Here is a 15,511-nt window from a genome sequence, read left to right on the forward strand (position 1 = left end):
GTTCTCTCCTTTTCCGCTTTCCCTCCTTTCTTCCTTTCTCTTTCTTTCCCTTCTTTCCTTCTCTTTCATTCCCTCTTTCCTTCTCTTTATCCCCTCTTTCCTTCCTTCTCTCTACTCTCTCTCTCTTTCCTTCCCTCTTTCCTCCTTCTGCGGTCCAACTCTAGTGAGACTTTAAACCCCTTTAAACCCCTTCTTTAAACTTTAAACCCCTTCTTTCTTCACTCCCCCCCGCAGGCCAGCTAGGGAAGGGGAGGCTTTTGAAGATGCCTCCCCCCCTTTTTGCTTCCCCTTCTGACATCACTTCTAGTGATGTCAGGGGCGTGGCATATGCTAATTAGCTATTATGCTAATAGCCAATAACTCATCAGCATACCTTATGCTAATGCGCTCCTACAGCTCTTTTTCTATTAAATGACCCCTGACTATCATAATAGGCAGAAGAACTTGGGGAAGTATCTGAATTATCGAGGAGATATCCCTTGCGTACAAACAACTTAGAGTGTGTTCAGATTAAAAAATTGTACGTAATGCAAACAAATGATTAACCAACATATTTCCTTCATCCCTTTTCTCAGTGTTACATGTCAGGCAACACGATCCTAAGCATGTTTACACTGAAGAAGGCCCTGCTGAGCTAGGGTTGCCAAACCTCCTGGTTTGGCAGGGGTCCCCCGCTTTTTTGGGGCTTCTACCCACCACCGGCGAGCTGGCTGCCAGGGGCTCCCTTTAAGTGTGTGGAACCCGTGTTTCCTCCCAAGCCTGTGTTTCCTCCCAAGCCTGGAGTGCCAGCTTCATGCTCTTAAAAAGGAAACGCGGCTGCTCTTAAAGGGGAAACACCAGCTCTTGCATTTAAAAGGGAAACACCGGCTCCTTTAAGGGCAGGGAACTGCCGTTTCTGGAGATCCGACACACGGGGGGGGGGGCGGACGTCCCCAACGTGATGTCATCATGTCGGGGTTGCCCCGCCCCCTCCGGGAACGCCCCCCAAAGTCCCCCGCTGGGGGTGAAGATGGCACTTGGCAACCCCATGTTGAGCCCAATGAGCCTACCTCCCTAGTAACTGTGCAATGATTGCAGCCTTGATTATGGGTAACTGAATCAAGGCATCTGTAAACGTTGGCCATTTTTTGTACCCTTTGAAAAATACAGTTAGCTCTTACTAACTGAACAGTGCATTTACCTTTTTCCTTTACAGGTTCTGTGTACAGATTTCCATTTGGCATGACATTACTGGTTTTCTGGGAAAAAAACATGTAAACATCTGTTTTAGTGCGCAGGACACAAAAGCAGAGTAAGGCGATATCTTTTAGCAGGCCCACATATTCTGAAATGAAACAGAATGTGGCTTCCGCATACCACATACTGTGAGACTTTCACTGCATTTTCCTGCTAAAATATCCGTCTCAGAAAAAGATATCCGCTTACTCTACACTTATTCTGTTACATAAAATAGCGTTTGGCTGAACTGGGCTGCTCTGGCGGTCTGAGCCAATTCACAACACTCCCTTGTTCACTGCCATGCAGGCCACAAGAGGTCGCCTCTCTATCCTGTCACTGTTCAGGAACTGAGACAGGGTGTGGAGAAAGATACCCCACAGCAGTGACTTTTAGCCATAAATGCTGCCTCCAGGTCAGAAGGCAGCCAGCCCTACAACAATAGGATTGTAGGCCTGTTTTCTCAGCAGTAAAGTCCCACAGAGTTGAATGGGGGAGGGAAAGAACCCTTTGCTCTTTCTCTGTGATAAGGAAGAAGAGAAGAAGAGATTGGATTTATACCCCGCCCTTCACTTGGAGTTTCAGAGCGGTTTACAAACTCCTTTCCCTTCCCCTCCCCACAACAGACACACCTTGTGAGGTAGGCGAGGCTGAGAGAGCTCTGACAGAAACTGCTCTTTTTCAAGGACAGCTGTGACCTTGACAGAACAGCTCTGCCAGAACTATGGCTTGCCCAAGGTCATCCAGCAGCTGCAAGTGAAGGAGTGGGGAATCAAACCCAGTTCTCCCAGATTAGAATCCACCCACTTAACCGCTACACCAAAAAGAGAGTCATAATTTATTTGTTTCTAAAACAAATGGGCAAGGAGGCAACAATACCACACTAGAGAAGGAGGGGGGAATTACCCAGCACTTTTCACCTTGCTATGGTTGCCAACCTCCAGGAGGGGACCTAAAGATCTCCCAGAATTACAACCGATCTCCAGATGACAGAGCTCAGTCCCCTTGGAGAAAATGGCCACTTCGGAGGGGGGACTCTATACCCTGCTGTGGCCCCTCCTTCTCCAAGCCCCGCCCTCTCCAGGGTCTAACCCCTCCCCCAAACGCCAGGGATTTCTTAACCCAGCATTGGCAACCCTACTCCCTGGTCTCAAGTATCCTGTTTGAGCTTCTAAACTCCACCCCACCAAATATTGCTCAGAGCCACAGAAAAGCTGGGAACCCCGTTCCGATGGGCGGAGACACTCTCAGTCTCCACCCCCTTGGCCAATGCCAGTCAGTGAAGTGATTGTGAAAGCGCCGCTCTTACTCTTTTCTGGCCTGGGCCTTGCTTATGGAATTTGTACTTCCTGTTGCAGTTGTGGCCTGGTTTGGTGCTCTTGAAGGACTCCAGGCGCTTCCTCATGGTCCTCTGGAAAACCTCCTTGTTCTGCTTATCCTCTTCATCGGGAGTTATTTCATGGCGACTGTACAGATGTTTATGCTGCAAAGGAGAAAAGGGGGGTGGGGAAAATCCCTGATAAGGACACCTGGCCACAAAGGCTGGCTTCTTACAGCCTCATTTTGAATTGTGGATGAATCCCTCCCACTTAGGGCTCCAAACAATAGTGAAGATTTTAAAAATTGAATGAATGACACTGCCTGGGGGAGGTGGGATTATTTAGAAAGTCCAGTCGTGTCCGTAGTTGATTTCCCTTCACAAAATAATAATGAGATTGGATTTCTACCCCGCCCGTCACTACCCAAAGGAGTCTCAGAGCGGCTTACAAACTCCTTGCGCTTCCCCTCCCCACAACAGACACCCTGTGAGGTAGGTGGGGCTGAGAGAACTCTGACAGAAACGGCTCTTTTTCAAGGACAGCTCTGACAGAACTGTGGCTTGCCCAAGGCCATCCAGCAGGTGCAAGTGGAGGAGGGGGGAACCAAGCCCAGTTCACACAGATTAGAGTCCGCACACTTTAACCACTACACCAAAGAAGCACCCCCCCAAGCCTGATTACAAAAAAGGAGGGGAAATCCCTGTCTGTATGGTTTATAAATATATGTAGGTCCTGAAAAGAATCCAAAAGTTAAACCCAAAAGAACACAACTGGAGACATTCTGCAGCCTCTGTTTTGGAACAGCTCGTTTCAACAGTCCAAAGAACCACAAGTGACACAGGAAGTGAGAGTGATGCGCTTCCTCTCCCCCCACTTTGGGGGTCTCCAGGAAGAAGATCCGGGTTCCAACCCTGCACTTGGGACAGACACACAACATCCTGCATTGGCAACGCTCTGCACACCTTCCGAGTTCAGAGGAGACTTGTGCCCTTAGACCATCCGTGGCAGTGGCAGAAAGTACGGTGAAGTTGCAGCCGACTGACGGCAACCTCGGGCAGTGTTCGAGGCCACAGATTACCAGAGGCAGTTTGGTCTCCCATCCAAGTATGAACTACGGCGAACCCCGCTTAGCTTCTCAGATGTGATGGGATCGGGCTAGCCTCGGTCACCCACATCAGGGTAGATCATCCATAGTGGCTTCCAGGACTCAGGACCAGGTTCAAATATGAGTGTAAGGAAAATACCGCCCCGGAAAATCCTTGGGGAAAATACAGAGGAGTCACAGGTATGTGCCCTGACCTAGAACGCCCAGGATAGCTAGCCCAATCCTGTCACATCTCGGAAGCGAAGGAGGGCTGGCCCCAGTTGGTACTTGGATCATGGGAGACCACCGAGGAAGCCCTGGGTCTCCACGCAGAGGGAGGCAATGGCAAACGACATCTGAACATCTCTTGCCTTGAAAACCCTACAGGGTCACCATAGGTCGGCTGTGACTTGACAGTACTTTACACACACACAGGTGTGTGTACCATGATGGTTCTTGTGCTTCCACGTAACACGGAGACTACACAAAAAAACAGTTCTCAAGTGTGGCCTTCTGCGGGCAGAGAACAGACTAATGAACACGTGGAATTCCCTGCCGCAGGAAGTGATGGTGGCCACTTGCATAGACAGCTTCAAGAGGGGATTGGAGAAACACATGGAGCAGAGGTCCATCAGTGGCTATTAGCCACAAGGTAGAGATGGAATACTGTCTGAGGCAGGGATGCTCTGTATTCTCGGTGCTTGGGGGGGGGGCAATAGTGGGAGGGTTTCTGGAGTTCTGACCCCACTGGTGGACCTCCAGATGGCCCCTGGGTTTTGTTTGGCCGCTGTGTGACACAGAGTGTTGGACTGGATGGGCCCCTGGCCTGATCCAACATGGCTTCTCTTATGTTCTTAAGGTCACCTTTGGATCCAAACCAATGTAAACAGTGCCAGTTACTGTGGGCAACAGCGGCTCATGTGAGAGGAGAATCCATTTCTGAACCCCGACTGGTCTGAATGGTTTCCTCCTGAACATCCAAAAACGGTATTATTAGATTCCTTGGGGTTCCGGCTGTAAGGCACACGTCTGATGGGGTTCGCTCTTACCTCTTGCCGGGGCTTGTACAGATACTGCTGAAGAGTGTGGTGACTGAACATATCCTCTGTGTCTCGGATGCTCTTCCTCCTCTGCTCTAGCGCCTGCATGTCAAGACAGACGGAACTGGAGGTGTCTCTCCTAAAGTAATAAACACAAAGAAATGAGACTTCTGTTGGGGGGGGAGGGGGGTTGATGTTTCTGCTCCGCTCATCCAACAGAACTGGCCCTCCTGAGAACATTAAAACGCAGAGGGCCGCATCTTGACGTTCAAGTGCAGAAGGCACGCTTCCCTCCATTGGTTCCCCTCCTTTGGTGCGCAGGATCTGCACAGAGGAACGGCCTTTCAGGGTTAGTAGGATGAAGCAGGGGAGGACAAAGGGATGGAACTGTCTGCTCCTCTCAGTGACGCCGTCTCTGCGGGACAGGCCATTTCAGGGGCACGTCCTTCTTCCCTTGCCCTCAGCCCCTGCGACCGTTCCTCCGCGCAGGGCCTGGGCTACACATTCTGAGTGAATGATGAAAGAATGGTGTTTATTTGCGGTCAAGGACCATTTATCAAAATATACAAATTTGTTAAAATACACGTTCTGCAGATGGAGGGGTCAGATCCTGCCATAAGATAACCAAGGCCAGTTTGGTGTCGAGCCAGTTTGGTGTAGTGGTTAAGTGTGCGGACTCTAATCTGGGAGAGCCGGGTTTGATTCCCCACTCCTCCACTTGCACCCGGCTGGATGACCCTGGGCAAGCCCTAGTTCTGATAAGAGCTGTCCTTGAAAAAGAGCCATTTCTGTTAGCGCTCTCTCAGCCCCACCGACCTCACAGAGTGTCTGTTGTGGGGAGAGGAAGGGAAAGGAGTTCGTAAGACGCTTTGAGACACCTTTGGGTAGGGAAGGGCAGGGTATAAATCCAATCTCTTCTCTCTTCTCCTCCTCATAAAACTGCCCATTCTCCAATTCAGAAGCGGACTTAGCTGGCAATAAGCGATCTCTCATATTTTTGTTTTGTTTCCCAACACTCTCTCTCTCGATGGCAATTCATGCCACAAAAATACCGTGAATTGATTACTTATATCTAACTGAAGTTAACGTTAGTAGGCGCAATTCTGTTTGGATTGGTTAGTTACCGTATTTTCACAATCGAACTATACGATTGGCTGATTTGCTTTGCTCTGATACGTTCTTTAAATGTTACTGTTCAATGGTTATATGTTTGTTTTATACTTTTTACTTTTTTATACTTTATATATACTTTATACTTTTATACCTTTTACTGTTTTATACTTCAATAGAAATTGATAAAATTAAAAAAGCAATCTCTCAGAGGAAGCTAACAAAAGACGTGCTATAAGTCTGAGCCTTGACTGCCATTCTAACGTATTTGATGAAGTGTGCCTTGCACACGAAAGCTCACACCTCGAATAAACCTTGGTTGGCCTTAAAGGTGCCTGACTGGACTCTGAATTGGTTGAGCTGCTAACAGGGGTTATTCTGAGCAAACACCCACAGGATTGATTCATTTACTGAGGTCATTTACAGTCCACCTTTCTCACTGGGATGCAAGGTGGATTACCAGGGCTGCCAAGTCTCTTACTGTTAGCGGCGGGGGACTCTTTGTCCCCTCCAGGGACATTTGCGTGCATGCGCCGCTGTGACACCACCCGGAAGTGACATCATCACGCCAGAGGCGTCACCGGGCAACGCTCTAGCAATTGCCCCAAAAACTCTATGGTACCATAGAGTTTTTGGGGTGACTGCTAGAGCGTCGCCCGGTGACGCCCCCGGCGTGATGACGTCACTTCCCGGTGGCGTCATCACGCTGGGGGCATGGGTCTGATTCGACTGTTTCGGGGGTGGGGTTCCCCCCGGCGGCCCGATCTCCAGCAGCAGATTGGGGGCCATTTTGGCAAGGGTTCCCCCGCCCCCGGTGGGGGCTTGGCAGGCCTATGGATTACTTAATGTTAACTCAAGGACAATTGAGAGGACGGGTCACCCTATGAACAGTACAAGAGGGCCTGGATTACAGAAATCCTGGAAACAAAACGGAAATCTCAAACAGAGCTGAAACGGAGCATGAGCTTTTATACGTGATGACTGGTGTAGAAACTAGGCCACGGGCCGTGTCCCTCTAACCATTTCTTTACAGTCCAGTCCTATTTACCTGTGCAAAAAGCCCGCTTGAATAATTCTGTTTTGCACAGGATACGCAGTTGCTTACCTCTTTGGGCTCACCGTGCAAACCTGAACATGGTTTAGCATCCTAAAGACGTGGTTCTGTTTACTAGGATCACAGAGGTGGAACAAAACTGCCCTGTTCCAAGGCATGTTGGAATGCCTCCCAAGGAACCCTTGCTCATTGAGAACTAGCACCTTAGGAGCCTTCCTCCTTGACAGGCTAACTTTGGATGAATAGGATTTTAAAAAAATATACATATGATGGAGAGTTCACATATGCAGTCCGGTATCTGCAGTCAAAGTGATACAGTCCAGGGAGTTCTGGATAGGTCGACATAAGGAGTATGATCCAGCCAAAGGCACGCTCTTGTAAGTCCCATTGACCTCAATCAGAGACGAAAAAGCAATCAATTAACCCTGCAATCCTACGCGGGTTTATGACATCCATTTTAAATCAGTGGGTTTAGTAACTAGGCACTGGATGGCACTGCAGATCTTTTCTGTTGAAAACAGTGGGACTTAACAGTGCTGAACATTGGTTGGATTGTACCCAAGTAATGTTTTTCTCAACTATTGCTTTGTGCCGTGCTAATTTTCAAGACATGGAAAAACATAGTCATGCCCCAATGTCCCCTCTAAGCCGAGTTAGTGTGAGCTAGCGCAGTTTTTTAGCCTCCGGCTCACACATGGTTTGTCTTAGCTCAGGAAGGAGGGCTCCAGAGCAAACTAATTCATGCAGCAGCCAAATTGTTCGCTCACAACTTTAATGCCAGGAGCTCACAAAGTAGAATTTTTGCTCACAGGACTCCACAGCTTAGAGGGAGCCTTGGTCATGCCACTGTTCTCACTGTATCTGAGAGTCACGTGGCTGGCCCAGGTGTGGATGAGGGAAGGAGCAGGGCCAGGCTGCGCACGGACAAGGGCCCGCTCTGCATCCAGCATTCGCTCCTCTTTTTTACCAAACCCACACTGGAACAGAAAAAAAGATGCGGCTCAAAACCACATTCAAATACCCCAGGCCACCGCCATACCGACTGCAGAGTTGCCCCTGAACGGCCACAAAACGGCCATAAATCTACGCAGACAGTACCGTAAAAGCGAGAGATCAAATGCAGTGAAAGTGGCATGCCATGTGGAGGCCACAACAAAATCAAAGGAAGTGAAAGCGGCATGCAACGTAGAGGGGGATTTCTGTTCCAACGTGGGTTTGGTGAAACAGTGGAGCGAACGCTAGATGCAGAATGGGCCAAGGTCCGGCAGGGGTCTCCAATACGGTGTCTGTTTCCTGGAGCCCACCAAGTGTATCCACAAAGCGGGTGGGGCCAGGTAAGAGTTTTTGCCCAGAAGTGCTTCTGATTGGCTACTGGAGATCTGATTGGCAGTGCGGATTTTTTAAAAAGTTGCTTTGGCAGCAGCTGGAGAAATGGAAGAAGAATTTATGGGACCATGGAGGGCGTATTATGACTGCTTAAGACACAAGTACTGAGAAACGAAGATTAAATGGAGGACAATAAGAACGGTGGTTATAATAGCTGTGAAGCTTTCGTGAGAAGATTTGCACGCAGAATGTTAAATTGGACTTTTTAAATACATCTCTGCATCTTTTCTTTTCCCTTCTTTTCCCTCTCTCTATGTATAAACTAATAAAATTCTTGACTGGGTGACTTCAGGCAGGCCGTGGCGGCCGTTTTGTGGCTGAACCCACCACGCTGTCTCAGAATTCCAAATGTGCCTGCAGGCTCAAAAGGGTTGGGGACCCCCGAAGTAGGGGTCGCCGTATGCTCAGCAGGGTCCCTGGGCTCCTGCGGTAGGTGGAAAAACAAGACTTCATAAAGTAACTAAAACAGGAAAAAGTGAATCCGGCCAGATGAGGACTGAGCAGACTCCAGGAGGGACATTTGAAAGAAGGGGGTGGGGTGGAGAGGGGGATGAGGAAACTGGCCTGCCCAAGAGCCCGAGATCTTCTCAGGTCTTGAAGGTGAAGACCTGACGTGAAGGGAAGCTTCCGGACTGTTTCTCCTCTCCGGGTTTGTGATGCCTCGTGAGCCCTTGGCCTAGCAGTAGCTATCCTTCAGGCGGCTGCCCAGGCCCACCCACAGACGAGGGAGGGCCCCCCCGTGACGTGAAAACTCCTGAGGCCCACAGAAAAATCATGTCAGTTTGCACATCGAAAAGGAGCCTTCTCCTAAAAAAAGAACCACCTGATAAGCCCGGAGCACGCTCTTGGCCCTCTGAATGTTGAGAGCAAGTAAGAGTCAACTAACGAAAGAAACAGAAACAGAAATGAGAAGGCAGTAGGGTTGCCAACTCCAGCACGGGGGGGAAACTGCTGGCGATTTGGGGGCGGAAGTTATGAAGGCAGGAATTCGGGGAGGAATTTTACCTAGAATTGATGTTAGACCGGAGAGTTTCCCCGCTGAAACTGCCATTCCCTCAACGATCACGTTAAGTCTGGAAATCAGTTGTAATTTTGAGAGAACTGCAGGCCTCACCTGGAGACCGGAAGCCCTAGAAAACAGGTCCCCGTGTCCCATATCTCGTCCTGGAGGGGGTGATGGGGGTTTCGAGAAGGAAACTTTCCACCTTCTTGTGCCTCCCATAATCCTATCAAACCGTACTCCTAAAACACTTTCTGATCCACTTACAGTATCTGGGAGACAGAGGCGTCTCCGTTCATTTGATTAATGATGCTGAAATCCACGTTGGCAGTGTTGTCGATGCTTGGAGATCGGATGAACGCCAGGGAACCTCTTCGTTCTCCCTGGGTGGGGGAAAAACAACATATTGGAGTGCAGGCTTTCAACGAGATTGCTCTTTTTTAACAAGAAAAGATAATTACTTTACATAAAGAGGAGCGGCGTTTTAAACTGACTCTTCAGGGCAAAGGGGCAAAGGTAATGATCTTCTGTCTTCCTTGCCACCTTTACTCTTACTGGTGGCAGAAAGTGCCGTCAGTTTGCAGCTGACCTACCCGAACCCTGTGGAGTCTCCCAGGCAAGAGAGGAACAGAGGTGGTTGGCCCTTGCCTGCCTCTGCACGGCGACCCTGGACTTCCTTGGGGGTCTCCCATCCTAGGACTAACGACGGCTCACCCTGCTTAGCTTCCGAGATCTGATGAGATTGGGCTAGCCTGGGCCATCCATACGTACAGGCGTCATTTCGTAGAAAAAGAGCTAGGGGAACTCATTAGCATAACTCATTAGCATATGCCACACCCCCTGACATCAGGGGCCCGGCGGTGGACCTGCAAGGCCAGCAGGAGTGCGAGGAAGCCCCGCCAAGGCCCTCCCTGGCCCCAGGCAGGCAGGGGTGGGGAGAGGCGGGGAGGAAGCAACTTACCCTCCCTCTTCTCCTGCCTCCTCCTGGCTGAATGAGGGCTGGAAGCGGGGTGGCCAGAAGCAGGGGGTGGGGCTTCGTCATGTGCCCCGCCCCCTGCACCTCACCCGGGGGAATTGCGTTCCCCCCCGAAATGACCTCTGCATACGTATATAAATAGCAAGGATTGGGTTGTTGTTGTTTTTTTTTAACAACCCATTTCTATAAATTACACTGAAGTTATTTCCTGGTTTCTATCATGGCAATAACCACGACGAACTTTTAAGAAGTCAGTGATTATAGTGGCAATTGACATTACTGTATGCAAATACTGTCCAGTTTTTCTGAGCCGAGGAACACAATTTCCACTTCTGCATGGAGTTTCTGTGACTTTCTCCTCAAGAGATTCAGGAGTTCCCTGCCACCACCCATGTCACAACGGAAGAACAAAAAGAAGACACGCAAGCCATTCCGTGCTTTCTCGATAAGGGTTCCTTGCAGCTCATGAACACATCTCTAACTAGGTACAGCCCTGTTGGAAAAAAACAATGTCTGGTGGTATTCAAAGAATAAGAGAAGAAGACCTTGCAAGGGGCAGCAAGAAGGCAATTGATAGGATAGTGAGGTCGGCACCTTCTCTCTCCTGTTAAGTGTTGTTGCTTGTCTGTCTCCAGACTGCTACCCTCACGGCAATTCCCCCTGTCTTCTCAGAAGTGCCACATTCGGTCTTACCGTCTCTCTCAGCTAGAGATGCAGTTAGGACTCTCTCTCTCCTCTTTCCTATCAAATATGTTCATTCCTAAATAAACCTTTGTCTACTCTTCTAATCAGGCTGTGCACCTCTGCTGTGTTAATTACTCTGCCAACACGTCCCAGGAGATGATTCACATATCAGGACTTATTTTGAACTGAATGTTTTAGTGACAAAGGTAGGCAATTCCAGATCCAAAGTCTGGAGAAAACAAGACAGGATGTGTGACCTAACAGAATCTCACAGTGTTATAAAACTGTAATCTTTGATCCCAATAAATTGGAGAACTAAACTCTCGTAGGAGTTTTGCTGTTCATGGCTGCTGATTGCACATCTGACCCTTCCTGATTTCTGTTTGGGCCACACAGCAAAGGGTCAGCCGCTGCCTCTTGCAACCTCTGTATTGCCTGGCATGCAAGCACATGGGCACAGTCCATATGAACGAACACGTATGAAGCTGCCTGCTACCGAATCAGACCATCAGTCCACCAAGGTCCGTATTGTCTACTCAGACTGGCAGCGGCTCTCCAGGGTCTCAGGCAGAGACCTTTCACATCACCTGCTGCTAGGGCCTTTTCACTGGAGAGGCTGGGGACTGAACACGGGACCTTCTGCGTGCAAAGCAGAGGCTCTTCCACGGAGCCAAGGCCACAAAGTTAAACATTTAGGTCTGTTGTAATCTCCCCCCTTCGATTACCTATATCTTGAAAAGCAGCTTAGCTAAACAGAGCCGTCTCCATTGTGGCTTCAAGCTGCCTGCCTGCCTTCAGAGGAATGGGTGGAGATAAACCTTTCCAGCTGAAGCCTTGTAACATGCTAACTGCATGACTGCGAAGGGTCTTTCCTTCCCTGATAGCCCCTCACTTGGTGAGAAGCAGCCAATAGCTGGTCTTCATCAGAAACGAGCAGCCGGATTAGACTCCAGGAGCGCCTCAGAGACCAACAAATTTTGGGGGGGCGTGAGCTTTTAAGAGTCAAAACTCCCTTTGGAGGCTTTGACTCTCAAAAGTGTATACCCCGAAAATCTCACTAGTCCCTAAGGTGCTCCTGGAATCAAATCCAGCTGTTCTACTGTGGACCAACACGGCTACCCTCTGAAACGATCATCAGAAACGAGGGCTCCCATCCTTCACGGGTGCCTGACTCCAATCACCATCCTAACAAACTAATTGTAACGTGAGGCAGACTCCTCCCTCTGTCAGCCCTCAAGAGTGCTTCAGCTGCATCCAGCCAACATGGCCGAACTTCCTGTTTCTTCTTCATTTGGAAGGAAGTTGGTCTGACTCCATTTTGGAAGGTGCCCTAAATGGAAACCCAAAGGAGCCTGACGGACCCTGTCCAGGCAGATACCCTGGTTAGACAGTGAAGGGGAAAGAAAGAGTGCCTGTTTTCCCCTTTTTAAAATTTTTAAATTTTTTAATTTATTTACCAAATTTATATCCCCATCCCTGAACAGGACTTGAGGTGGTTAACAGCATATAAAATACACCCGGTTTTGATTGCCTTTTGCAAGTATTTAGTTATCTTCTGTAGTCGGCTTTTTTAAACGCCATGCAAAGTTTCTCATTTTCCGTTTTGAGAAAACGGGTTGTTGAATCCAGGCTTGTTTTTTGGGGAGGGGATACTTCACCTCCTCCCCTCCTATGCTACTGCCCTTGCTACGCGATGCGATTACGTCCTCAACCAGCCGGCAGTTTATTTGCCTCCTTATGTAGGCAACTTATAATAATGCGTGCTGTTTGTGTGAAAAGAATCCATTGGTGGCAGGAACACTGAACCCTTGTTTGGCCAGGGAGAATCACGTCTGAGCTCATGACTTTAAGATGGAAAGCACTCTGTACATTCCCAGAGGCTTGACTTCCCCACAAGGTCTCATTAACAACCAGTTAAGTGGATGTTGAACTCTCTCTCTGAAATCAAGGGGATATAAAGGGCTTAACTTAAAAAGGGCAGAAAGGTAGGATACAAATTCTGTTAATAAAATAAAATAACTGTGGCTAGACCTTTTCCTGTTAGTAAGTCCTGTCCATACGAGGTGGTTTGGGCCGGGAGGGGGACGGAACGGGGGCAGAGCAAACGGGCGCGATCCCACGGCAACATCTGGGAACCGTTGCCTGCCCGTCCCTGTTCCGTCCCAAACGGCGATACCGCGCTGTAAAAAAGAACCACCTACCTAGGTGGTTGTATCCCTTCCAGCGCAGCAAGCCGGGCCGTGGGATAGGGCAGCGCGTCCTTGTGTCGCCGCATCCCGGCCCCCGGCCGTACTGCGCATGCTCGAGCATGCGCAGTTCGGCAGCCTCCCCCTCCCATCGGACTTTCCTCCCCGGCATCTGATCGTGCTGGGGAGCGATGCGCCGCGGCTGAGGGGATCCGTGGGATCCCGCCGCGGCGTCTCAAGTTCGGTGCGGCTCTGATTAGCCACGTTTCAGCCGTCCCGTGTGGCAGCAGCCTAAGTTAACTGACATATTACTAGTGTAGCACACCAAAGACACAAATCTAGACAAAGGCAGTTATCAGGTTTCGTCCTGGATTATTCTTAGTGTTTACCTCGGCCACATAGCTGATGGCATCTTTCAAGTTGAGCTCCCGGAAAACTTTAAGAATCTGATCTCTTGTTTTCTGAGCAGACTGTCTCATCAGTACTTTGCTGAGGTATTTTCTGTCGATGTTGCTCCATCTGATGATTTGAACAAACAAAACGTATAGCAGGTATGAGACACATGGACACGTGGGGTATTATTTGGGTAACCAAAGCCGGCACTCCGCTCCAGTGAACTTAGTTTCTAACACCGATCGATCAGTTTTATTATTGTGATCCTAAATCAGCCGACAAAAATGCAGTCAACAGAGTCAGCAACACGTAAAAGAACAGATATGCATATAGTACAAATTCATACCCCTCATTCATCTAACGTTCACGATACATGCATAGCTATTAAAAAGATTTAACCAAATGCTTCCATAAAACAGGCCGAAGCACAGACGTTAGCTACCTTAAGAGTAGTTTAATTGAAATGAGCTGACAGGAAAAGGGACGTATACAATTTGTTAGATCTGCCTGGAAAACTGGATAAGACTGGGGTGAGCTTTTTAAAAAATTTAACACGAAGAATGAATGACAGATAAGGGCATAATCAAGAAAAAATAGATCTTCTGATGGCTCAAACTACAGGTTACATTTCTTAATATGCTGCATCGGGAGTCTCCCCACCTGACCTTGTCTCAGTCAGTCACACATTATACCAGTGGGAAATAATTTTCTGAACATGGAGGGCCCTGATCTCGATCACACCATGGCATGGGGGGTGCCATTTGTCCTATGGGGGAGGCCTGCACAGACCCCGATGGCAGGTGAGGGGCAGCTGATCCATATATTTAGAGTGCGTTTCAGAATTATACTCATTCCCAGGCGGTGTTCCCTCTAAGCTGAGTGAGTGTGAGCTAGCTCAGTTTTTTAGCCTCCAGCTCACACATTTTTGTCTTAGCTCAGGAAGAAGGGCTCCACAGCAAACTAATGTATGCAGTAGCCACAATTTAAGGAGGTGTCCTCAGATGAAATAAGGACTGGTTTGCTACTACCAAAATAGATACTGTTTAGGAGAGCATAGCCAGCAAAATTCAGGAGGCTTTTTTGCATTATTGGCTTGCTCCCAATATAAACACTTATTATGGAACCAGAAGTAAGTTTTCTAAAAACTAAATTATCAAATCATTATAAGTTTAAAATAACTAATTTCCATGCAGCTACATGTGGATTTTCATTGATTATGGTTTATTCCAGGATATTATAAAGGAAATTACGATACTGAGCTGGATTAAGAAGCTGACACCTCCTTGCAATATAGGATTACATCTGAGGAAGACTGTAAAGTTGAAATGAGTTCATAACCGATCGCTCATAATATTGGACTATGTTGGACTTTTTTTACAATATTGTATCATTGAGAACGCTGGACAACTTTTTTGCAATTTTATGAAGTTTAAAAAGTTATATACATCTTATTAATGGTGTTCATATCACAGGGTTTGCTTCTGTGTTTTTTCCACCTGGAGTTTGGCAACTATGGTGCAGCCGTGTGGGGAACACGAGGACTTCACAGAAGGTCGATTGGCCCTCGGAGAGTTTCGGCTCCCTGGATGCACTCACCCATTGCTCAGCTTCAGACTGTGGTGTGGATGAGCTTTCAGGATCCCTCAGCTTCCCACATCCTCCCGCTAGCATTAATCTTGAAGAGGGAACGGGGCCAACAGGGGGAACTGATGGCCACACCATTCTTGTGCGGGACAGAGGCACGGGGACACCCTCCGAGCCTTCTGACGAGCAGCGAATTCTAGCTTGGCTTGGCAAAGGCAGCTTCCTCCTTACGTTAGACTTCGCCTGCGGCCAGCCATGATACTTGAGGGCCTACGGCAGACATTTTCAGAGGGAGCGTTCTACCACGAGAGCCCTCCAGATTCTCACATAAAGGACTATGTTGTCCTTGCAGAAGATAATGGCGGCTTCGCTTTTAATTACCCTCACAAATTTGACTTTCCACAACTACTAGGAGTGAGAATGCCAGAGGCAGGGCTTAGGGCTAATCAGAAGGGAAACAGATATGCAAAAGTCTGGATT

The 15,511-nt window shown here is 48.6% G+C and overlaps 1 protein-coding gene across 1 annotated transcript in view; it reads right to left on the reverse strand.

The window, feature by feature from the left end:
* SLC9A3 (solute carrier family 9, subfamily A (NHE3, cation proton antiporter 3), member 3) overlaps window positions 1–15,511 on the reverse strand; it is a 98,406-nt gene that overhangs the window by 7,107 nt on the left and 75,788 nt on the right. The window contains exons 10-14 of the mRNA XM_015417717.1: window positions 13,444–13,573; window positions 9,476–9,591; window positions 4,668–4,797; window positions 2,525–2,698; window positions 1,181–1,238 (exon numbers count right to left, since the gene is read on the reverse strand). Of these exons, the coding sequence (XP_015273203.1) occupies window positions 1,181–1,238; window positions 2,525–2,698; window positions 4,668–4,797; window positions 9,476–9,591; window positions 13,444–13,573 (608 nt within the window). The remainder of the gene's footprint in view (window positions 1–1,180; window positions 1,239–2,524; window positions 2,699–4,667; window positions 4,798–9,475; window positions 9,592–13,443; window positions 13,574–15,511) is intronic.

This window comes from Gekko japonicus, unplaced genomic scaffold, assembly GCF_001447785.1.
Source record: "Gekko japonicus isolate JY-2015 unplaced genomic scaffold, Gekko_japonicus_V1.1 scaffold97, whole genome shotgun sequence".
NCBI classification, from domain to species: Eukaryota; Metazoa; Chordata; class Lepidosauria; order Squamata; family Gekkonidae; genus Gekko; species Gekko japonicus.